General features: G+C 48.3%; 1 protein-coding gene and 1 pseudogene across 1 annotated transcript; one reads left to right on the top strand and one right to left on the bottom strand.

Annotated features, from left to right (window-relative positions):
- Window positions 1–544: 544 nt before the first annotated feature.
- Window positions 545–1,654, top strand: LOC146754737 (uncharacterized). Its single transcript, XM_085527821.1, has 2 exons — window positions 545–837; window positions 895–1,654. The coding sequence occupies exons 1-2, from the start codon at window positions 545–547 to the stop codon at window positions 1,652–1,654; spliced, it is 1,053 nt and encodes a 350-aa protein (XP_085383947.1).
- An 18,306-nt stretch (window positions 1,655–19,960) lies between these two features.
- Window positions 19,961–23,717, bottom strand: LOC146754736 (olfactory receptor 14C36-like; annotated as a pseudogene).
- Window positions 23,718–24,261: the final 544 nt, after the last annotated feature.

Below are 24,261 nucleotides of genomic sequence, written 5' to 3'. Positions count from 1 at the left end.
GTGATTGGGGTCCAGGCCGACAAGGTGCTGGCTGGAGCCATGGCCAGGTGAGTTCTCCTGCCCCACAACTTTTTTGCCCCACAGCAAAAGTCTGCCCAACAGCCTTTTTATTGCCGAAGTCGCCTGACTCGGAGCCGTCCCAGACCAATCAGCAGCGACTGAGCGCGTGGTTCAAGGGGGATTTCGGGCGTTTCATTCAAGCAGGGAACCCCCGGCCAGAGGAGAAGCCTGGCAGCTCTCAGGGGAGCAGCTGACGCAGCCGCTGACGAAGCGTGTGGGCGTTCCCCGGCAATGGCAAGAGATTTAAACGGGCACAAGGAGACGGGCAGGAGGAGTCAGGTTTTTGTACTGCGTGACTTCCTGTTTCAGTGCTGGTGAGTCTTCTGCTTTGACATGGTTGCTCCCCGGTGGAAGGTGCTGCCAGAAATACTGAGGAGGCCCAGACAACGGTCCCAATCTCTCAGAAATGGGTGGCAGCAAACAAGAAGACTGCAGAGACCCAGACTGAGGTCCTGCACATCCTGATAGGAAGGCTGCTGCCAAAATGTCTGAGGAGAGTGAGAATGAGCCCCCAACCCGAGATGCTAGTGTGCAGGTCTCTGACTGTACTGAGTGCCTGAGCCTGGCCCTTGCAGTGCTCGGTGAGGGAGGCAGTGATTGTGTTCGCTGCGACCAGGTGAACTACTTGTTTAGCCTCGTAGTTGACCTGAAGGAGGAAGTGGAGAAGCTGAGGACTATAAAAGAGTGTGAGAGGGAGATTGACTGGTGTTGTCAGTCCCTCTCAGCCTCAGGTTCTCAGCACACAGATGAGGCTACTAATGGAGCGTGTCAGCCCCTGCCACCTTACAAACAAGTGGCAAAGGGGAACCAGCCAGCTGACAGCACTGCAGCGAGCCCCCTGTCCTCTCTTCCCCCTAGCAACAATTTGAGAAAGGAGGAGGAGTGGAAACAGGTACCTGCTCGGCGGAGGGGACATCCCCCATCCCAACCATCCCCAGCTCCACAGGTGCCTCTGCGTAACAGATTTGAGGCCCTGGAACTTGAGGGGGGGACTAGTGAGAGGGTGGAGACAGGTTCACTCATGAGGTTGCCTCAGGCGAAGCGGTCACCCCCAAGCTTCAAGACTGCTTCTACCAATAAGGACAGAAGGGTGATTGTCGTAGGTGACTCCCTTCTGCAAGGAACAGAAGGCCCTATATGCCGGCCCGACCCTACCCACAGAGAGGTGTGCTGCCTTCCTGGGGCACGGGTCAGGGACATTTCAAAGATAATTCCTGGGTTGATTCAGCCTTCAGATTACTACCCACTTTTAATAATTCAGGCTGGCGGCGAGCAAGTTGGCAAGGAAAGCCTGAGGTCTATCAAGAAAGACTTCAGGGGAATGGAGCGAATACTTGAAGGAGCTGGGGTGCAGGTGGTCTTTTCTTCTATGCCTGTGGTGTCAGGGAAAGGTACAGGGAGGATCCGAAAAACCCAACTCTTAAATAGATGGCTTAAGAGCTGGTGCAGACACAAGAATTTTGGCTTTTTTGACCATGGGGCAATGTACACTGCACCTGGCATGATGGCTGCTGATGCAAGCAGCCTGTCCCTGAGGGGTAAGAGGGTATTAGCTGAAGAATTAGCGGGACTCATTGACAGGTCTTTAAACTAGGAAAGAAGGGGGAAGGGGGCAAAATAAGGGCTACTGGGGTTGAACGCGTCATTCGAGGGATTGTACCAAACTCCGTTGGCAATGACGGCAGAGTGCAAAGGGAGGGAGTAGGGCAGGGGGATGCTGGGGATGCTGCTGTTCTAGCGGATCCTGGATCCCTTATAAAGGTGGCGAGACGGACAGCCCGGCTGAAGTGCCTTTATAGCAATGCACGCCGGCTGAGTAACAAGCAGGAGGAACTGGAAACTGTGATGCACTCGGAAAGTTATGACCTTGTTGCTATCACAGAAACATGGTGGGATGACTCCCACAATTGTGATACTGCCATCGACGGCTATAGACTCTTTAGGAGAGACAGGCGAGGTAGGAAGGGTGGGGGAGTTTCTCTCTATGTCAGAGATTGGATAAACTGTGAGGAGCTCCTTATGAGAAACAGTCAGGAACAGGTTGAGAGCCTGTGGGTTAGGATTAGAGATGGGACTAATAAAGGTCAGCTGGTATTTGGGGTATACTACAGGCCACCTGATCAAGGGGAGGCTGCTGATGAGGCTTTCTTGCTCCAGATGCGTGAGGCGTCTGGCTCACGGGCTCTTGTCCTGGTGGGGGACTTCAACCATCCGGACATCTGTTGGGAAAACCACATGGCGAGCTGCAAGAGCTCCAGAAGGCTCTTGGAATCCATTGATGATAGCTTTCTGGTTCAGGTATTGGACAGACCGACCAGAGGTGAAGCGTTGCTGGACCTGCTGCTCACCAACGCTGAGGAGATCATCAAAGGCGTCAAGGTTGGAGGCTGCCTGGGCTCCAGTGACCATGCCCTGGTTGAGTTTGTGATCTCAAGCGATGTGGGCCTGGCAAAGAGACACAGATGTAAAGGAAGAGAGATGAGAAGGTCTACCATTAGAAACAAAAACCCACACCATATCCTAAGACTGATATTCACAAGCCATTTCCCCCACCCTCTGCATCCCAATGATTTCAGCAGGGATGTGATCCATGGCCAGCGGATCAGTCCATCAAATCAGTCATTTTGCTGCATCACTCGAAAAAGATCTCCAGTCTTTTTGGTGATTGCTTTTGTGTTTTGATGGGCCTCGGTTATGGTAGTGGTGACACTGTGGATGATGATACAGCATTCTCCTTCAGCTCAGTTCAACGTCCCTCACACCCCATGTTCTTTTAACAGCAATATGTCTAGAACCAGTTGGTTTTGCAAGGCCACCTTGGGTACTTGTTGAACCTGCCTGTTTGACTCTCCAAAAACATGTTCTGTCCAGCTCCTTAGCACATGGACCTGCCAAGGTAGATTCTCCAGGGCAAGCTGGTGTCATCCAGGTGGGGTCTGATGATGAGTTTGGTCCCCCAGTCCCTATCTTGAAACCAATGCTCTTCAGCATCTTTATCAGTGAGGCAGACAGCGAGACTCAGTGTTTACTGATGGTATCATGCTTAGCGGTGCAGCTAGTAGAAGGAAGGGATGCCACCCAAAAGGACCAGGCCAGGCTCCAAAATGTCGCCCACATAAACCAAATGAAGCTCAGTGAGAAGAGAGGACTGCAGGGCGATCTCACTGTAATTTTTCAGTACTCGAATGACTGTAAAAGCTTATAAGCTTTATCTCCCATCTCCTCTGAATCACTGGAAACAACCCCACAGTGCAGGGAGGGATCATGGGTCCAGAGCTGTTTAAATCACACGGAGCAGCAGCCTCGGTGTCTGTGGGCAATGCCTGTCCCTGCCCGGTGGGGCAGATTCTGGGGGAAAGAGAGAAAGGGAGAAACCAACCAACCAACCAACCAACCAATCACCAACAAAAACACATTGCGTTCATTTGACACTTCCTTGAAGCACGCATCTTTGCCAGCAGACTAGTACCAGAAGAGGCTTAGACCAGACATAAGAAGGAACTTTTTTTCTCAGTGCGGTCAGGCACTGGAATGGCTGCCGAGGGAAGTGGTGGAGTCATCATCCCTGGCAGTGTTCAAGAGGTGTTTGGATGAGGAGCTATAAGATATGGTTTAATGCTTTGTTGTAGCTACAGTAATGGGAGGATTACTGTTGGACTAGGTGATCTTGTGGGTCCTTTCCAACCTCGTGATTCCATGATTCTATGAGAGGAAATGAACTGATGAGGAGAACTGTGGATGATGGGTTTCCATTCTGTGCAACCCCAGATCCAACTGTACATTCAGAATCTGAAAGGCTGAGGCTGGTAGCTCATATGCATATCGGAAGCATAGATTATAATCCACTTAAGCAGATATAAACATAGGATCATAGAATCACAAGGTTGGAAAGGACATAGAAGGCCATCCTGTTCAGCTGTCCTTACATCATCATTACTGCTATTGAGCTACTGAAACATATCTCATAGCACCTCATCCCAGTGCCTCGAAAACCAGCAGGGACAGTGACCCCACTACTTCCCTGGGAGAAGAAGAGGACAAGCAGGGCACCACCCCTGGTAGGCTCCCCATCTTAAAATCATGCACTGGATGGGACCTCAATGTGGCACTTTGTATGGAGAGACCATAGGAGATGGCTCCCTAACCCTAACCCTAACCCTAACTTTAACTATAACTCTAACAATTACCTCTGTGGGTAATTATTTCTCATTACAATCTGATTCTAATGGCAAAACACAACTCCATCCCAAAGACCACCCACCTCTCAGGGGCAGCGAGCCCTCACTGAGCCCCAGATCTGAGTCATTACGGCAGCAAAAGAACTTCAAGCGATCCCCTTATCCAACCACCCACTGCCCACCAGCACTGCTCGCTGCCCCACACTGGTAGAACACCTCCAGGGATGGTGACTCCACCGCTCCATGGGTGGAAGCCTCAACTGCAATGCAAAGGGGCTTTGATTTTCTATCGTTTTCTAACCAGCTTTTCTTTACCCATGAATGCAATGCCCAGATGAGATTCATGTAAGGCAAAATAAAAGATAACAATAAGTATTAATGAACAGTTGCTATCAGACAAACATCTGACGACTTTTATTAAGGCCCACAGGAATCAGAGCTGTCAGCACAGCTGCGTGCCGTAATTATAAACCACCGCCACTGGAGCCAAACAAACACTGCAGTCTCAGTAATCCCTTAAAGTGATAAAGGATCTCAAGAGAGAACAATAGGAGGATATCTCCATCCTCTGCCACGCAGTGATCCGCCCCTATCAGTGGGCAGTGTCGGCTGTGTGTAGTGAGTGTTTTTTACAGCTAGTTAGCTGAGATGGGTCGTAAACACTGTGCAGCTAGACAAGCAGCCGTATCACCTGCAAGGGCAGTTAGAATAACAAGATGTCCTGGGATGGTGAGAAACTAGCCATGGTTCTGGGAACTCAGGAAGGGAGTAGCTTTCAGTTGATAACAACAAGCTGTTAAGATACTCGAGGATGGTATGTAATTGGGAACCAATGATGAGCTCCACTTTTGCAATATGTATGAGCTAATTATCCGTATTATAAAGGTACATGCAGCCAAGGAATAAATGAGAATAGCTGATCATATGTCAATGACAGGTGTGGTCGTCTGCTTTTCTCCCGCCATTCTGCAACAATTGGTGACCCTCGACGTGGCCTACCAGGTAGGATAGCAGCGGTGAAGGTGTTCGGATCCTTAAGCAGCGGGGATAGCATGGGCCAGGAACAGAAGGTACAGGTGCTCTACGTGACCTTATAGAAGGGCCTAGCCGATATGGGCCGCTGACGTCCTTTAAGGCTGCAACAGCATGCTGACAAATAGGTATGGGAAGGCAAGCGGTTTATGAATTATTTTCTTGCTTTTTAAAAAAAAAGTGTCAGGTTAAGGGGACAGACTTGCAAAAGGAACTCCCCGAGTTATTAGTGTATGGGTATGCTAAAGGGTTATTTCAGAATCCACATTTAGTGCATGATCTTGCTGAGTGGCGTAAATTTGGAGATGTAATTTTTCAGGGAATTATAGATGGGGAGAAGATGGCTAAAAAATGCGGGAAGTGGTGACGTGTGGTTTATAATGATTTGCTGCAATATCAGGCAGAAAAGGAAGCAGCAGAGCAAGCTAGTGCTGTGCAGGGGAGGAATAAGAATTATAATGAATGGTCAGATTGCCCGGTGCCCCGTGCTTTGTCCACCGTAAAGTTGCCGCCGGCCGCCGAGCCTGCATTGCCAGTGGCTGCGGAGCCGAGTGCCCCGTCTCCGCCTCCGGCACGTCTGTATCAGACGAGCTGCCTGCATCGACCATGGCGCTACAGCCAGCCCCCTCGACCCCCGTTTGCAATGAGCCGCTCCCTGGGGCACAGAGTGACCTGGCAGAGGCCGTCGCGCAGGAGCGGGGGGGGGCCTGGGCTGCGCTGGCGCAGGCTTGTTTAGAGGCGGGAGACGGTGAGGCGTTGGAAGCGGTGCCACAGATGGTGCTGCCGGTGGGGTATTTGCCTAATTCTGCAGGCGGGACACAGGCTACTATCAGTGCTTTAGATTGGAAGTTGTTGTCACAATTGCGGTCTACGGTCAGTCAGTTTGGAGTAAAAAGTGAGCCAGCGAGACAGATACTGGATTATATCTGGAGTACTCAGGTTTTGTTGCCATCTGATTGTCGGGCTATAGCTAGGTTGGTTTTTTCGCAGCACCAACAACTGCTATTTAATGCTTATTGGGAAGAGATGTGCCAACAGAGCGTTGCGATAGTTAGGCAGCCCAGAGATCCCTTGTATAATGTAACCGTTGAAGAACTTTTAGGGGTGGGTCCTTTCATCCGGACGGAGGCCCAGGCTTTATTAGGACCAGTTAAATGTAGGGAGTCAATGTATCTGGCCAGGCAGGCTATGGATAAGATCAAGGTGCCAGGTGGGCTGCCGTCTTATATGGGAATCCAGCAGGGAAGAAATGAGGATTTTGGAGCGTTTCTAGATAAGGTAGCTGGAGCCATAGAGAAGGCTGGAGTACCAGAGTACATGAAGGAAATAATGCTAAAACATAGTGCACTTCAGAATTGCAATGCTACAGCTCGTGGCATTCTAAGTATTTGAGGAGTAACTGGACAATAGAGGAGGCGTTAGACAGATTATCGAGTGTGCCCACAGGGGCTCAGACTTTCATAGTTGAGGCTATTAAAGAGCTAGGGGCAGGATTAAAGGCACAGGCTGAGGCTTCTCAGAATCAAGTGTTAGCAGCTCTTGCACCCTTAAAAGCGTCTGCGGTAACCAATTCAGGCCCAAGCACCTCTTTTAAATGTGTCCGGTGCGGTGTTAAGGGACATTTGCGACGGAATTGCCAAGCTGTCAGTGTGTGGTGCCAGAACTGCCGCTCGGACAACCACAACACCGTCTGCTGTCTCCGGTCGAGAAACCTCCAGCCCAGCGCACGAAAGAACAGCGGCCGTGCTCCGACACAAGCAGCCGTTCCCAGCCAGCGGCCGCCTGCCGCCCCCCCCACGTTGCTCGCCGCGTTGTCGGTCTCTACGGCCCCCCCGCCCTTCGGTCTGCCTATGTCGTTCGTCGCGCCCCCGCCCTCTGCTTCGCCCACGTCGTTCTCTGCACCTCGCCATGCCGCCCCCCCCTCGTCGTGCGTGGCTGCATCTCTGCAGCCCGTGTGTAACGTGGTTAAAGAAGTGGATGGACCGAAACCAGGGGATCGTTGTGACCCTGGTCCTGTAGATCCAGAAAGCGAATCGGACGCATTTCCTCCTGATGATACTTTGTTTGGAGCAGGAATGACAAATTTCCCTACAGCGTACTGTGATGTCTTAGAGCAGTGCAGAAAAGAAACAATATTAAGGGGTGATGCTGACACGTTGCAAACTTTTCCTCTGTTGTTTCAGCCGAATCAGGCCCCCCGTTGGGAATCCCTGCCTTGTGAGGCAGTGAAGGAGCTAAAGGAGTCAGTGAGAACATACGGAGTTCAGTTAGCCTTTACATACAATCTTTTGGTTGTAAACAGTGACAGTTACGCTATGACCCCTCATGACTGGAAAATTGTGTTAAGAATGATCCTCTCTGCTACGCAGTACACAGTGTTTATGACTGAATACCAGCTACATAATTTGACTGATACCTCTTTGCCTCAAACTGGGACAAATCCATGTGGCACAGCACCTCTTCAACTGTGTCAGGCAGATGTCACTCACGTTCCTGAATTTGGCCGTCTAAAATATGCACATGTAACAATAGATACTCATTCTTCTTATGTATTTGCCACAGCACATACAGGTGAACGCAGTCATGACACCCGTAAACACTGGTTATCTGCTTATGCTGCTATGGGAATTCCACATACTACAAAAGCAGATAATGGGCCTGCGTATACCTCTAAGGCCACTCGAACTTTCCTCCAAGAAGGGGGTGTTAAACATACTACAGCAATTGCTCATTCTCCCACTGGACAAGCTATCATTGAGCACATTTATCAAACATTGAAATCCATTCTTATTATTAAACAAAAAAAGGGGGAATATGGGAGACACACTACAAGAAATATTATGCAAGGTTTTGCTTGTTTTGCTTGTGCTGAATTTTTTGAAAATATTATGTAAGGTTTTGCTTGTTTTGTTTGTGCTGAATTTTTTGAATCGTGTTCATAGAGATATAGCTTATGTGGATCGTCATTTTGAGGCTTCCCCAGTGCTGAAGGAACAGCCTATGGTTAATGTTTGGAATATGGCCACAGGACTTTGGGGCTGTCCCCTACCACTGACAACTTGGGGTCGTGAATATGCTCGTATTTCCACAGGGACTGGCCCTACGTGGGTTCCATCATGATATGTTTGGTCTCATCTGAAGGCAGAAAATAGCATCCAGCCTTTATAGTAATTGTAATTGTGTGTTTCTTACTTAGTAGTATTGCTTTGTAACTTGCTGTGTTATAGATAATATTAGTAATAGTTTGACATAGTGTGTGATTTTCTGTTTTACCAATGAAGTCTCAAGAATTAGAGTTTAAGGCATTAGCTAGGATGTTGTGTGTTTCTTCTATTTTAGTAATAGATCAGATGCGTATTAAACAGGATTTGATGTAATCAATGCTAGAATCTACAGGAATAGCTCTTTTAATGTTTTAGTACTGTTTGGTTATGATGTTATTAGCCTATTGATTAGCTTTTCTTAATTTGCAAAGACAAAACCTGGAAAGGAATCCCAGTCAAAGAGATGACCCTGTATCATAGAATAGATACCTCTCTTACATCCAACTAATTGGGATTTTTTAAATATAGCCATGCATCATTTTAGACAAAAGTGCACGCTAATAGAACTAAATTTGATAGTTTATTTTGTTTTCCAAGCAGGTGTTCCACTTGGGCTCTATATCACGCACTGGCCATGCGGATGTGGTGTACAACTGGAAGAAATCCTTCAGACCCTGAATGCAGGAGAGAATCTGTGGTGGGTGAGAGAGGAAAGGTGCACCTTGAAGCAGGGGACGCCTTGCTGGCACTACCTGTCGCATCCACTGTTGTATTAGGCGAAATCGGACCCTCGGGATGTAACGTGATAGGCCCTCCCCTGCTGGGTCATGCATATGTAAAAAAGATAAGGATGAAACTGGATACCTATATAAGGGACCCTCACATTCCAATAAACGCCATTTTACAGCTCACCATAATGGTGTAACAAACAGCTGTGACTTGGTCGGGGCCGTCGATACACATTCACAAAGGGACTTGACTTTCCAGGTTACCAGATCGAGGTAACAAATGATGCCCCGTGTGAGGAAAAGTCCTGGAGGTGAGTGTGCGACGGCTAAAACCACGCTGACGGACGCGGTATCCACGGTTCGAGCCCGTGGAAGCACTCTCGGTGGGGTGCAAAGGGGAATGCAGCGCTGCGCCTATCCTACGGCCGATAGTTCGTAGAAGACCAGGAAGACTTCAGGTCTCTGGGTAAATGTATTCCGTCATTAGAGTAGTATTGCAACTTTGTAAAACCTACTATGGTAGGAAAGCTACGCCTTCTAAGAAGGACATTGCAGTCGTCATTAGTTGTCTTGAAAAGGAGAGGGAGCTTTCCTCTCCTCGGGTGATTTTGGATCACAATAAGTGGGACTCTTTAACTTTTTCGCTCTTTGAGCGCGCAATGAATGAGCAAAAAGCTTCTGAGCTCAAAACGTGGGCATTGGTGCTACGGGCATTGAAAGCGGCTCGGAAAGAGGGGAAGACTGAAACTCAGGTTGGGACGGCGGAATGTGGGTCGGGAAGCCTTTTCTCTTGCAGATCCGAGGATTTGAGAGACAAAGACAAGGTGGCGCCTGCCATCCCAACCGCACCTATTGATCCGGCCGAACAACAACCAGACGGCCCCGTCCAGCAGCATTCCACACATTCCACATCCTTATCTCTTGACCAGCAGAAGCCTTCCTCGGAGGCCCCATCACGGTATCCAAAGCAACCTGCGTTCCTTCGCCCATCCTTGGGGGTGGGGAAGGGGAGTGAGCAGGGGCGGGAGGATGGGTCCCTTCCTCGAGATGGGATGTGTTGTGGGTGTGGTTCCGCCCCGGGGGGCGGGGTGGATAAGACTAACCAAGATGGAAGCCAATCCGCATCAGCGGGGGCGGAGGCAGAGGCGTTCCTAATCATAATAACCCTTCCCCAAGAGGGTGGGCTACTGGTCCAGCTCTACCTGCGGGGAGGGAGAGGGGAGAACAAGAGCGACCAAGTCTCGGATTGGTCAAAGATAAGGGAGGCATTCCTTTTTATCGTTAATTGGGGGCCCGGTCAGGGGGCCCCGGGCTCGAGTGGAGCCTCTGAAGCAGAAACAAGTCCAGCTGTCGAGCGAGCCACGGCAGCCCGAGTTGGAGTCGGTTAAACTTCTGCTGACAACTTGGAGGAGAGGAAGAATGCTTAGGATAAACTGTATTGATTATTGTCACTGTCTTTGTGATTGTTAAATGTTTATGGTATATGGAAGTATAAATGCAAATGGTATATGGAACTGTTAATGTTATAGGGATGTGTAAACATGAATGCTATATGGAAGTGGAATTATTAATGTTACATGGAAGTGTAATTGAGGGTTCGAGTAGTGGAATTATGAAAAACAAAAAACAGCAAAAGGTTACAGAAGAACAGTGAGTTAAAATATTGAATGTGATCTGCTCTAGCCAGAGAAGTTTAAGTGCCAGCAAGAGAATGCAAACCCCCGCGCTGCCCCCCCTCACTGCTTACCCCCCGCCCCTCGGCTCCGCCGCTTGCGAAAGTAAACAAATCGTTACTTCTGAATGGGGACAAAAGCAAGACATTAGAAGTATCTCTTGCTAGTCGGAGCAAGAATGTCTTCATTTTCTCCCAATAATATACACATTTAGGGGACTCGGGTAGGGACTTGGACAAATTTGTTGATGGAGCTTGAAATTGTATGGAGGGGGAATTGTGGTGGTGGAGTTGGATGGAACGGTGGCAGCTTTACTAGAGCAGGTCCTGAAGATCCCAGGATGAGTTTTGCCCGTAGTGGGCTGAATGCAATGTGCACACAGCAGTGCAAAGATATTTGTTTTCTGACAGTTTCAGGTGCATCTCACTCTGTACTGCATCAAGAATTACTATACTACCCTTAGATGATTTTTGTAACTATAGTAGGAGTAGGTCAACAAGAAAAAGCTTACCAATTAAAAGAAAAAAGAAGAAATCTAAGGGTGAAGCAAGTAACGATAGAAATAAGTGACTATAGCTGTTAATAACTTTTCTGAGTAGTTTGTATTGTAGAGAGATCTAATATAGTGGTTTGTTATGTTTTATGAGCAGGTGTTTCACCTGGGCTCTGTATCATGCACTGGCCATGCATATATGGAGTACATGTGAAAAAAAAAAAAAACCTGCACAGGAGAGAATCTGTGATGGGTGAGAAAGGCAAAGTGCACTTTGAAGCAGGGGACGCCCTGCAGGCACTGCCTATCGCATCCACCACTACTGTGTTCTTTCTCTCTCCTTTTGGTGGTTTGCCACCTCATAGTTATCGATAAGTAATAATACATTAGCTTAGAAATTTCCATTTATAGAATTGTCTAAAATGAATGCTTGAATGAGTGTGTATATGTCAACTCAAAAAATTATGACGTTACATGTAATCTTCTGTTTAGTGTATTATCAGTGAAGGTTTTGATTGAGTGATGATTATGTTAACATTTAAGTCCCCTGCAGCTCAGCGACACTGGGCCACTGCCATCGTGGTCCTTGGTGTGCTGCGACACATCGAGACAGACAATGGCTCGCGCTTCATCTCGAGATCTACTCAAGGAGCATTGGGGAATATCTCACTCGACAGGCATCCCTGGGAATTCCCAGGGACAAGCATTGTGGAAAGGGCCAACCGTCTCCTGAAGGACAAGATAGGTGTCCTTGGGGAGTGGGAAGGTCACAGAGGTAGGATCCTGGTAGCCCAGCAGGCAGAAGTATTGGCACAGCACATTATGCAATCAATCATTTTGAACGAAGAGGTTATGCCACAGTAAAGGACAGAGAATCGGGAAAAATTTTATGGATCCCATCGAGAAAAGTAAAACCTGATGCAGTCATCACCCAAAAGGGCGGTCTGGGAAAAACAGAAAACTAATCGAAATCTGAGTACTTTTCTTTCAGGCATGCTGTTTTACAGAATAAAGCTGCAATAGCTTTCCTGCTGCTGGCTCAAGAGGCACAGGTGCAAGGACTTTGAATGAGAAAATGGAGTTCCAGCGGATATACAAGAAGCTTTGAGCAGAAGGATGAACTGTATAATATAACCAAAGATGCCTTGGGCATACTGTTTAGAACACCACTAACATTGTTAGACATTGCACCACTTATCTCTGCATGCTTTTTAACCTGTATACCTCACTTTATAAATAATATGTAACAAAGTTTAAATTATATAAGTACTAACAATTTATATATTAGGATTAGGATCAGCGCTTGCGTTGTAACGGGGCATGGTTTTGTTAAGCATGGGGAGAGGGAGATGTTGTATTAGGCGAAATCGGACCCTCGGGATGTAACGTGATAGGCCCTCCCCTGCTGGGTCATGCATATGTAAAAAAGATAAGGATGAAACTGGATACCTATATAAGGGACCCTCACATTCCAATAAACGCCATTTTACAGCTCACCATAATGGTGTAACAAACAGCTGTGACTTGGTCGGGGCCGTCGATACACATTCACAAAGGGACTTGACTTTCCAGGTTACCAGATCGAGGTAACAATCCACCACCAACATGGCTTGCTGTTTCTCAAGGGTCAATAAGTAATAATGCCCCTAGTGATACTCTAGTACATTTGTCCTCTAAAATTGGTTCTATTTGACATGCTATTCCATTAAATTGTGCGATCATTAATCAATTATTAGCCCAGATAACTCAGTTGGTAGAGCATGGTTATGAACATCTTAAAAGCATTTATTGCACAAATTTTAGTGGTCATTAAAAATCAATATATCAGAGTATATCAAAATTGAAGACTTTTCCTGATCAGTTACAGATTAACACAATGGGACCCTCATGGATTGATTTTCAGGTTGCAGAAACTTAGGTTGCAGTACAAACATGCTTGTTATTTTTAGTAGGTTTAGCAATAATGTTGTATTTGACTTGTTTTTTCTTTCATTTTTAGAATATTGTCAATCGAGGCCTTGATTGAGTTATAATAGTTATGTTATTAATATAAGTAGTGTTGTTATTCTATAGGCAGTATCTTGAAATTGTTGTAATACAAGAAGAGTTTTATGGAGCAGCAGCCATGGATCGAGATAAGGAGTTCACAGAGCAGCAGCTACGGAGCAGGATAAACAGCATGAGAACTAATTGAATAAATGAACTGAATTGTTTGTGAAATATGATTAGTCGGTCGGTAAACTGAGCCTTTTCAGCCAAAAAGAAAACGGGGGAAATGTAGAGAGTGTTTTTTACAGCTAGTTAGCTGAGATGGGTCGTAAACACAGTGCAGCTAGACAAGCAGCCGTATCACCTGCAAGGGCAGTTAGAATAACAAGATGCCCTGGGATGGTGAGAAACTAGCCATGGTTCTGGGAACTCAGGAAGGGAGTAGCTTTCAGTTGATAACAACAAGCTGTTAAGATACTCGGGGATGGTATGTAATTGGGAACCAATGATGAGCTCCACTTTTGCAATATGTATGAGCTAATTATCCGTATTATAAAGGTACATGCAGCCAAGGAATAAACGAGAATAGCTGATCATATGTCAATGACAGGTGTGCTCGTCTGCTTTTCTCCCGCCGTTCTGCAACAGGCTGTGGACTGATCCACACATGGAGGGAGATGTGGCTGTGAGTGGGTCCAGAGCTCAGCAGTCATCAACTCTGTGCACAGCACTGCTGAATGCATGAGTGTGTGGGAGAGGAAGAGAGAGAAGGCTTCAGAGCAGGCTGATGGACTGCCCACAAGGTCTTGAAAGAGAGTGTCATGGTTACTTAGATTTACCTATGCCCGTGACAGGGGGGAGCCACCCCATAGGGCCCCCCATGGCCCGGAAAGGAGGGGGAAAAGGGAAATGGGATAAAAACAGCGGCAGTCTAAGGAGGAAAAACTTATTTTACTAAATATGATATCGGAATACAAGATAACACAATATATTATAATAGAGGCTAATAAATCGCACGAAACAGAGAGAGAAAGTCCCCGATAACCGAGAGGCCTACTGTGAACTCTAGGCGACATGGCTGGAATGCTTCCCACTCTTTGAGAAGTCTGAGAGAGATGAACGCTCCAGCCTGGGAACAAGATTATATAGCGTCCTGGTCCCGTGACTGTTCACTGACCGTGTTGTTCTCTGGGATATGTAGTCTTCTTCTGTGGTCTGCACATTAAATAAAAGTATCCATGCTTTACATGATGTTATGATGTGGAATACTGATAGCAAAATAACTGAATTACAAAACCATGACACTGCCATATGTCGTCCTCACTCTCTCAGGATCATGTTCTTGGCAAAGGTAGCTAGGATCAAAATTAAAGTTATACAACATTTCCACCATAGCTATTTCCCTCAAGTACTGGATGCCTTTTTCAATTGCATCCCACTTTTTCATCTGAGGCTTCAGAATGTCTTTGAAAGGAAGCTTTGACCACACAGCCACTAACATTCGCTCCCAGATGGTGGCAGCACCATCCATACATCTGTTCATCCCTCTGTCAATAGTTGGGTCTCTGGAAATGCCTCCTAGTTGATGAGATTTGTTACCATGTAGAAACAAGCTACAGGTCCAGCTGTCCCAACAGTGAAGCAACCAGGTAACAAGAGATTCGTTCTGGCGCCATTTAAACTCTTTTTTGTGCTTTGGATTTCAGTCATCTTCAAGGGTCAACAAACAGTAATAGAGATTTCCTCCTCATCACTCTCTTCTTCGTGCTCTTAACTTTACCTTTTGCCTTTCTCTGTGCTGATCCAGACCTGTCACCTGGATCTTCTGTTGCCTCCTTCTCCGCTTCTTTTTTCCGTTCTAGACATGAGGACATCAATTTCCATTTCTTGCCTTCCACATGGTAACTGATATTGTTACTGGTGCCTCCTGTGACTGATCAGAATTGACTTGGGGATTTCCCTTTTTGGCTTGAACCTCTGCTTGGAAACTCTCTTTCCAGAACAGTGTTATATAGAGCATGGTAAGCACAAACCAAGCCCCAAATAAGTGGTACCCCCTTAGATCTATCTAGGCTGCATCGTCCCTGACGCAAATACTGGCTTAGTTTCTCAGGATCCCACAGGTGTTCAAGAGTAAAATCCCATGACATTGTGGGCCCCCACGTGTTGGTGAACCTGAAGGCAAAAGGTAAGCGTTCTAGGACAAACAGCCACACACCAATACGGTCAAATATGGCTGCTCCAGTTTATGTGGGGTCTGTATGGGGTCTATGGGTCCCCTATGGGGTCTATGGGGCCTATATGGGTTTGTGGGGCCCATATGGGGTTGTGGGTCCTGTATGGGGTCTATGGGGCCTGTATGGAATCTATGGAGCTTGTATGGGGTTGTGGGGCCCTTATGGGGTTGTGGGACCTGTATGGGGTTGTGGGGCTTATATGGGGTCTATGGGGCTTATATGGGGTCTATGGGGCCTATATGGGTTTGTGGGGCCCATATAGTGTTGTGGGGCCTGTATGGAGTCTATGGGGCCCATATAAGGTTGTGGGACCTTTATAGGGTCTATGTGGCTGATATAGGGTCAATGGGGCCTCTATGGGGTTTTAGGGGCTTATATGGGGTCTATGGGGCTCATACGGGGTTGTGGGGCCTATATGGGGTTGTGGGGCCTATATGGGGTTATGGGGCCCATATGTGTTTGTGGGGCCCGTATGGGGTCTATGGGGCCCATATTAGGTTGTGAGGCCTGTATGGGGTTGTGAAGACTGTTTGGGGTCTATGGGGCCCGTATGCATTTGTGGGGCCTGTATGGGGTCTATGGGGCCTGTATGGGGTTTTGGGGCTTGTATGGGGTAAATGGGGCCTCTATGGGGCTTAAGGGGCTTATATGGGGTCTATGGGGCTCATACGGGGTTGTGGGGCCTGACTGGGGTCCATAGGTCCCATATGGGGTTGTGGGGCCTGAATGGGGTTGTGGGGCGTATAAGGGGTTATGGGGTCCATATGTGTTTGTGGGGCCCGTATGGGTTCTATGGGGCCCATATGATGTTGTGAGGCCTGTATGGGGTTGTGAAGACTGTTTGGGGTCTATGGGGCCCGTATGCGTTTGTGGGACCTGTATGGGGTCTATGGGGCCTGTATGGGGTTTTGGGGCTTGTATGGGGTAAATGGGGCCTCTATGGGGCTTAAGGGGCTTATATGGGGTCTATGGGGCTCATACGGGGTTGTGGGGCCCAGATAAAGTTGTGGGGTCTGTATGGGGTCTGTGGGGCCTTATGGGGTTGTGAAGCCTGTATGGAGTCAATGGAGCCTGTATGGGGTTGTGGGGCCTGTATGGAGTCTATGGAGCCTGTATGGGGTTGTGGGGCTTATATGGGTCTATGGGGCCAATATGGGGTTGTGGGGTCTGTATCTGGTCTATGGGGCCCATATGGGTTCTATGGGTCCCATATGGGGTCTATGGGGCCTGTATGGAATCTATGGAGCTTGTATGGGGTTGTGAAGCCTGTATGGACTCTATGGTGCCTGTATGGGGTTGTGAGGCCCTTATGGGGTTGTGGCACCTGTATGGGGTTGTGGGGCTTATATGGGGTCTATGGCTCCCATATGGGGTCTATGGGGCCTGTATGGGGTCTATGGGTCCCCTATGGGGTCTATGGGGCCTATATGGGTTTGTGGGGCCCATATGGGGTTGTGGGTCCTGTATGGGGTCTATGGGGCCTGTATGGAATCTATGGAGCTTGTATGGGGTTGTGGGGCCTTATGGGGTTGTGAAGCCTGTATGGAGTCTATGGTGCCTGTATGGGGTTGTGTGGCCCTTATGGGGTTGTGGTACCTGTATGGGGTTTTGGGGCTTATATGGGGTCTATGGGGCCCATATGGGGTTTTGGGGGCTGTATGGTGTCTATGGGTCCCATATGGGGTCTATGGGGCCTGTATGGGGTTCTGTGGCCTATATGGGGTTGTGTGGCCTGTATAGGGTCTATGGGGCCTGTTTGGGGTTATGGAACCTTTATGGGGTTGTTTGACCAGTATGTTTTCTATGGGGCCTATATGGGGTTGTGGGGCCTTTATGGGGTTGTAGGTCCTATATGGGGTTGTGGGTCCCATTTGGTGTTCTGGGGCCTGTATGGGGTTTTTGGGCCTGTATGCGGTCTATGAAGCCCATATGGGGTTGTGGGGCTTGTATGGGGTCTATGGAGCTTGTATGGGGTTGTGGGGCCCATATGGGGTATTGGGGCCTGTATGTGGTCTACGGGGCCCATATGGGGATGTGGGTTCTGTATGGGGTTTTAGGGCCTGTATGGGGTATACGGGTCTTGTATGGTTTTGTGGGGCCTGTATCGGGTTTTTGGGCCTTTATGAGGTCTATGGGGCCTGTATGAGGTCTATGGGGCCCATATGTGGTTTTGGAGCCTGTATGGGGTATATGGGGCCCGTATGGTATTGTGGGGCCTGTATGGGGTCTATGGACCTATATGGGCTTGTGGGGACTGTATGGGGCTGTGCGGCATTTATTAGGTCTATGGAGCCCCTATGAGGTCTATGGGCACATATGGGATTTTGGGGCCCATATGGGTTTGTGGGGCCTTTATGGGGTCTATGGGGCCCATATAGGGTTGTGGGGCCTGTATGGGGTATATGGGGCCCGTATGGTATTGTGGGGCCTGTATGGGGTCTATGGACCTATATGGGCTTGTGGGGCCTGTATGGGGCTGTGCGGCATTTATTAGGTCTATGGAGCCCCTATGAGGTCTATGGGCACATATGGGATTTTGGGGCCCATATGGGTTTGTGGGGCCTTTATGGGGTCTATGGGGCCCATATAGGGTTGTGGGGCCTGTATGGGGTCTATAGAGCCCATATTGTGTTGTGAAGCCTGTATGGGGTTGTGGGGCCTATATGGAGTCTATGGGGCCCATATGGGGTTTTGGGGGCTGTATGGTGTCTATGGGTTCCATATAGGGTCTATGGGGCCTATATGGCTTTGTGGGGCCTGTATGGGGTTGTGTGGCCTGTATGGGATCTATGGGGCGTGTATGGGGTTGTGGGGCTTATATGGCGTCTATGGGGCCCATATGGGTTTGTGGGGCCTTTATGGGGTCTATGGGGCCCATATAGGGTTGTGGGGCCTGTATGGGGTATATGGGGCCCGTATGGTATTGTGGGGCCTGTATGGGGTCTATGGACCTATATGGGCTTGTGGGGCCTGTATGGGGCTGTGCGGCATTTATTAGGTCTATGGAGCCCCTATGAGGTCTATGGGCACATATGGGATTTTGGGGCCCATATGGGTTTGTGGGGCCTTTATGGGGTCTATGGGGCCCATATAGGGTTGTGGGGCCTGTATGGGGTCTATAGAGCCCATATTGTGTTGTGAAGCCTGTATGGGGTTGTGGGGCCTATATGGAGTCTATGGGGCCCATATGGGGTTTTGGGGGCTGTATGGTGTCTATGGGTTCCATATAGGGTCTATGGGGCCTATATGGCTTTGTGGGGCCTGTATGGGGTTGTGTGGCCTGTATGGGATCTATGGGGCGTGTATGGGGTTGTGGGGCTTATATGGCGTCTATGGGGCCCATATGGGCTTGTGGGGACTGTATGGGGTCTATGGGGCCCATGTGGGGTTTTGGGGCCTGTATGAGGTCTATGGGGCCTGTATGGGGTTGTGGAACCTTTATGGGGTTGTGTGACCTGTATGTTTTCTATGGGGCCTATATGGGGTTGTGGGCCTTTATGGGGCTGTAGGTCCTATATGGGGTTGTGGGTCCCATTTGGTGTTCTGGGGCCTGTATGGGGTTTTTGGGCCTGTATGCGGTCTATGAAGCCCATATGGGGTTGTGGGGCTTGTATGGGGTCTATAGAGCTTGTATGGGGTTGTGGGGCCCATATGGGGTATTGGGGCCTGTATGTGGTCTATGGAGCCTGTATGGAGTCTATGGAGCCTGTATGGGGTTGTGGGGCTTATATGGGGTCTATGGGGCCCATATGGGCTTGTGGGGTCTGTATGGGGTCTATGGGGCCTATATGGGTTTGTGGGGCCTGTATGGTGTCTATGGGGCCCGTATGGGGTTTTGGGGCCTGTATGGGGTCTATGGGGCCTGTATGGGGTTGTGGAACTTTTATGGGGTTGTGTGACCTGTATGTTGTCTATGGGGCCTATATGGGGTTTTGGGCCTTTATGGGGTTGTAGGTCCTATATGGGGTTGTGAGGCCCATTTGATGTTGTGGGGCCTGCGTGGGGTTTTTGGGGCTGTATGCGGTCTATGGGGCCCATATGGGGTTGTGGGGCTTTTGTTGGGTCTAGGGGGCATATATGGGGTTGTTTGGCCTGTATGAGGTTGTGGGGCCTATATGTGGTTCTGGGGCCTGTATGGGGTCTATCGGGCCCATATGGGGTTGTGGGGCCTGTCTGGGGTCTGTGGGGCCCATATGGGGTTGTGGGACCTGTATGGGTTCTATGGGGACCATATGGGGTTATGGGGCCTTTATGAGGTTATAGGTCCTATATGGGGTTGTGGGGCCCATTTGGTGTTGAGGGGCCTGTATGGGGTTGTGGGTCCTGTATGGGGTGTATGGGGCCCATACAGTCAGTGTTTGCTGGACAACTGTGAGACCCACACTGGGTCTCGTTCCTGTGTGGCACCTTCTTGAACACCAGTACCACAGTGTAGATGCGAGGCCAAGCCAGGCTAAATCTAATCATGCTTCTGGAAAGGGATGCTTTCTGAAGAGTCTTTACACTAATGAGAGGACCACAAACATTCACTCAGTGAGCTCGAAATCACTGTGCATTTGCTGGCCTATGGTCTTGCTTGTCTCACAGAGACATGGTGGGATGGTTCCCACCTCTGGACTGGAGTACGAACTGTTTATGACGGATGAGCAAGGATAATGAGGAAAGGCTGCTGCCCTCTGTGAGAGTGCACAGAGCTCTGCCTAGGAATGGCAGAGGAGCCAGCTGAGAACTGAAGAAAGGTTTAAAAGAGAAGAGGGGAAGATTCTGTTCCTTGCTTCCTGATAAGGAAGAACAAGAGGAGGGGGACAGGCAGGAATCTGAGTTACAGCTGGGATGGAATTGTTTTCTTCAGACTGTCTGCACTGTTTTGGCTCTAGGAGAAAACCATTGATAACACTCTGATGTTTTCAGTTGCTGCTAAGCAGTGTTGTACGGAGCCAAGGCCATGGTCAGTGGAGGGCACATGGAGCTGGGAGGGAACAGACTGTGCACAGCTGACTGGAAGTGGCCTAAGGGACGTTCTCTATCACCTGACAGGAAGCAGAAATTGTATTGAAAGGGGTGGGAGTTCATCTCACTCTCTTCACTGCCCAGAGCCAAGCTGAGTATCAGTCTGGTTGTGCTGAGCAAGTGCTTGTGCATCAGTTGTTACATACAATTCCATATCAACGGATATATAGTGATAACTATTACACCTCTCCTTTTATCTCTCTTAGTAAACTGCTTTGTTACAACCCATAAGTTGTACTTTTTTTCCCAGTTCTCATCCCCATCCCACTGGGAATGGGGCAGTGCACAAGCACTGTGTGCTGCTGAGCCACATGTTGGGTTCAACAACCACAGTCATTTTGGTGCCTGATGTGACGCTCCAAGGGTTGAGATAACAGCACATCTGTCCAGAGCGAAATAACACAGGGCTTTGTGGGATCTGGAGAATGCAGGCCATGATGCTGATTGTTTCCCTGTTTGTGGAGCTTGCTGAGTCTTCTCATGAAGCTGTATTGCACAGCTTCTTGCTTGCTGCTTGTTTTCCCTGCTGCATTATTTGTCAACTCTGGATGCTGGATTAGGGTATTTACTTTGCTATGCTTTTTGACATTGGTTTGTACCAAGATAAAATTGGCAGCTGACAAAGTGAAGTTTTGTGCACATTCGGCTCTGTGGTCATCTTTGGGTTTTAGAAGTAATATTGTTGGTATGATTAGGTATTACACATTTTACATTGTCTTCTCTGGGAGCCCAGGGGTGTTCAAGGAGTGACTGGATGTTGTGTTGAGGGACATGGCTTAGTGGGAGCTATTGTTAATAGGTGAACGGTTGGACTGGATGATCTTTTAGGTTAAACAGTTATTCAGGAATATCAGTGAGAGATCTGCCCCAAGGTGAGAAGGCTCTGCATGGCAGGGGGCGTGGGACGGTCTGGGCAGCTGCCTGTAGCGGTGGGCACCCCCAGGGCTTTGGATCTTCATCTCCGTGCAACTGCAGGATCCTGAGAAACTGGTAGAATATTGGGGGCAGGTCTGATGAAACCCTGGAGATCTCCAACAGGCACAAATAACTGCATTGTTCCAGGGCCTGGCCCAGACCTACTGAGCTGTGTTTAACATTCCTCAGCATCATCAGTGGGAAGAGAGCTGGATCTGCTGACAGATCCCACTGCCACTCCACCCCTTGTAAAGACCTCTGCAGTCACTCCTGCTACAGGTACTGTAGCTGTTCCAAGTATTGTGGTAAGAAAATGAAACAAATGCCTCCCAGGTGAGGTGCACTGTGCCAGGAGGTACAGCACTGTGGTCACTCCAATCCCTCCGATGAGCACAGTGGCTGCTAAAACTTTAATCCCAGGTCCTGCGGTGATTCCAGCTCTGGCAATGAGCTCTGCAGTTGCTCCAACTCCTGCAGTAGGAAAACAACCTCTCCATTTCCTACAGTGAACCTTGAGGCTGTTAAAACCCCTGCAACAGATGCTAGACGTGCAAACAGATATGCATATAAACTATTATCATCTATGTATGATATGTATATGTATTAATACATGCACATAAGTTAGCAACTGCCTATATTGTATATATGTGAAAATATACTATATATATATGTATATATGCATTTATCATATTTATAATCGTTTTCTTTTTTTCTTGACCTTAAGCCACAGATTCTAATCCTCAGCACTGCCTTGAGTCCCTTACAGATCTCCTTGGGACTTCTGAAACTATCCCTGCCAGTCATTGAAATGCACAAGAAGATTTCAAGGTCTTCTCAGGGAGCAGCTCCTGAGGTATATTCCTTAAACGAGCTTTGGAAGAGGCCTCCAGTTCTCTGGGCCTGCTCTAAATGGGCCCTCTTGTTATGGCAGTGCCAGCAAGGAGACCAGCCCTGACACAGCCATTCATATTGCTGGCTACTGACTGCAGCCCCAGAGTGCTGCTGTAGAGACAACAGGACTGTTGTGAGAAAAACAAGACCTTCAGCCTGCACAAATGAGAGGACTTGAGAGCACTGTGGCGGTATAAAGAGATCAGAAATGAAAAGAACACGTTGAGCTGCTGTCTGCGGCTGCACCTCCCTAAATCCAGACAAAGTAGGAAGAAAGAAATATTAAGCAAATGTCTATTTTGAAATCTTTTTAGGCATCTTATAATGTATTCAAGGAATCTGGTTACATGTTTTTATGAGCTCTTGGATAGAGAAAATGGAAATTAGGTAGGAAAAATGTGAAACACATTTTTATTTATTTGTTCAATAACATTTTATTAGCACATTGCTATATCTCACATAATCAAACAATCAAAGATGCATAAAACATAAAGTACCATCACTGGGAATCGTGCGAAAAAGATGTGCACTATATTGTAGCTGGAATAGTGCGTATTGCAACACCTTCCTGAGAGCGTGCTTGATCTCCCTGTTCCTCATGCTGTAGATAATAGGGTTCAGTATTGGAGGAACCACTGCATACAGAAGTGCCACTGTCAGATCCAGGAGTGGGGTGGAAATGGACGGGGACTTCAGGTAGGCAAAAAAGACAGTGCTGAGAAACAGGGAGACCACAACCAGGTGAGGGAGGCACGTGTAGAAGGCTTTGTGCCGTCTCTGCTCAGAGGGCATCCTTAGCACAGCCACGAAGATCTGCGCATAGGACACCAATATGACAATAAAGCAGCCAACGCCTAAACATACACTAAAAATGAGAAACACAACTTCCCTGATAATTGATTCTGAGCAGGAGAGCTTGAGGATCTGGGGGATTTCACAGAAAAACTGATTCAATACATTGCCTTGGCAGAGAGGCAGTGAAAACGTACTGGCAGTGTGCAGCAGGGAATGGAGAACCCCAGTGCCCCAGGCAGCTGCTGCCATGGTGGCACAAGCTCTGCTGTCCATCACGGTCCCATAGTGCAGGGGCTTGCAGATGGCAACGTAGCGGTCATAGGACATGATGGTGAGAAGGGAATACTCTGCTGAGAGGGAGAAGAACATGAAGAACACCTGCGCAGCACATCCTGTGTAGGAGATGGCCCTGGTGTCCCAGAGGGCGTTGGCCATGGCTTTGGGGAGAGTGGTGGAGATGCAGCCCAGGTCGAGGAGGGCCAGGTTGAGGAGGAAGAAGTACATGGGGGTGTGCAGGCGGCGGTTGCAGGCTACGGCTGTGCTGATGAGGCCGTTGCCCAGGAGGGCAGCCAGGTAGATGCCCAGGAAGAGCCAGAAGTGAAGGAGCTGCAGCTGCCGTGTGTCTGCCAATGACATCAGGAGGAACACGCTGATGGAGCTGCTGTTGGGCATCTGCTGCTGGTGGGCTTGGAGTCCTGTTCAGAGTGCAGAAGATAATGACAAGTCCAGACGATTCTCATAGACACTCCTCCTACTATACTATGAAATGCTTTCATTCTCCTATGAAAATATTCATTTAACAACACTAATTGAATTTAACTTCATTAAGTTCACCATTCTATAAGCAGAAGAAGACATGGAGCTTTCACCTTCCTTTCATCTTCTAATCTTATCCCATCTCCCTAGACTTTTTCATCTGTTTCACGTCTCATATCTTGACCTTCACTGCTGTTAAAATCCTCAGTCCCAACCTTTGTTCCCTTCACTTTCTTTTCAGGAAACATGCCTATTTGCAATATAAGTGCATTATTCTTGTCAACAAAATTGACAATTTTAACTAGTTCCACCCTTGGAAAGGATCCTTTTCATGAAAGGGGAGGCTGAATACACTTCACGTGTGACAGTTCACAAAACTAGCAATTGACTGAAGAAGAATTGGGAATCCCAGAGCTGCGTTTATATTTGACAGACTCTTAGATTTCTGCTTCCAATCCTT

Source organism: Coturnix japonica, chromosome W, assembly GCF_054131305.1.
Source record: "Coturnix japonica strain WE chromosome W, WE-NBRP24, whole genome shotgun sequence".
Lineage (NCBI taxonomy): Eukaryota > Metazoa > Chordata > Aves > Galliformes > Phasianidae > Coturnix > Coturnix japonica.
Note: the sequence above shows the minus strand (reverse complement) of the source record. Positions and strands in the feature narration are given on the sequence as shown.

Bases quoted from the DNA above. Each gene is read 5' to 3' on its own strand.
- LOC146754737 (XM_085527821.1), top strand. From the start codon at position 545: ATGTCTGAGGAGAGTGAGAATGAGCCCCCAACCCGAGATGCTAGTGTG. The intron at 838-894 runs GCCACCTTACAA...CACTGCAGCGAG, and splicing joins AATGGAGCGTGTCAGCCCCT to CCCCCTGTCCTCTCTTCCCC.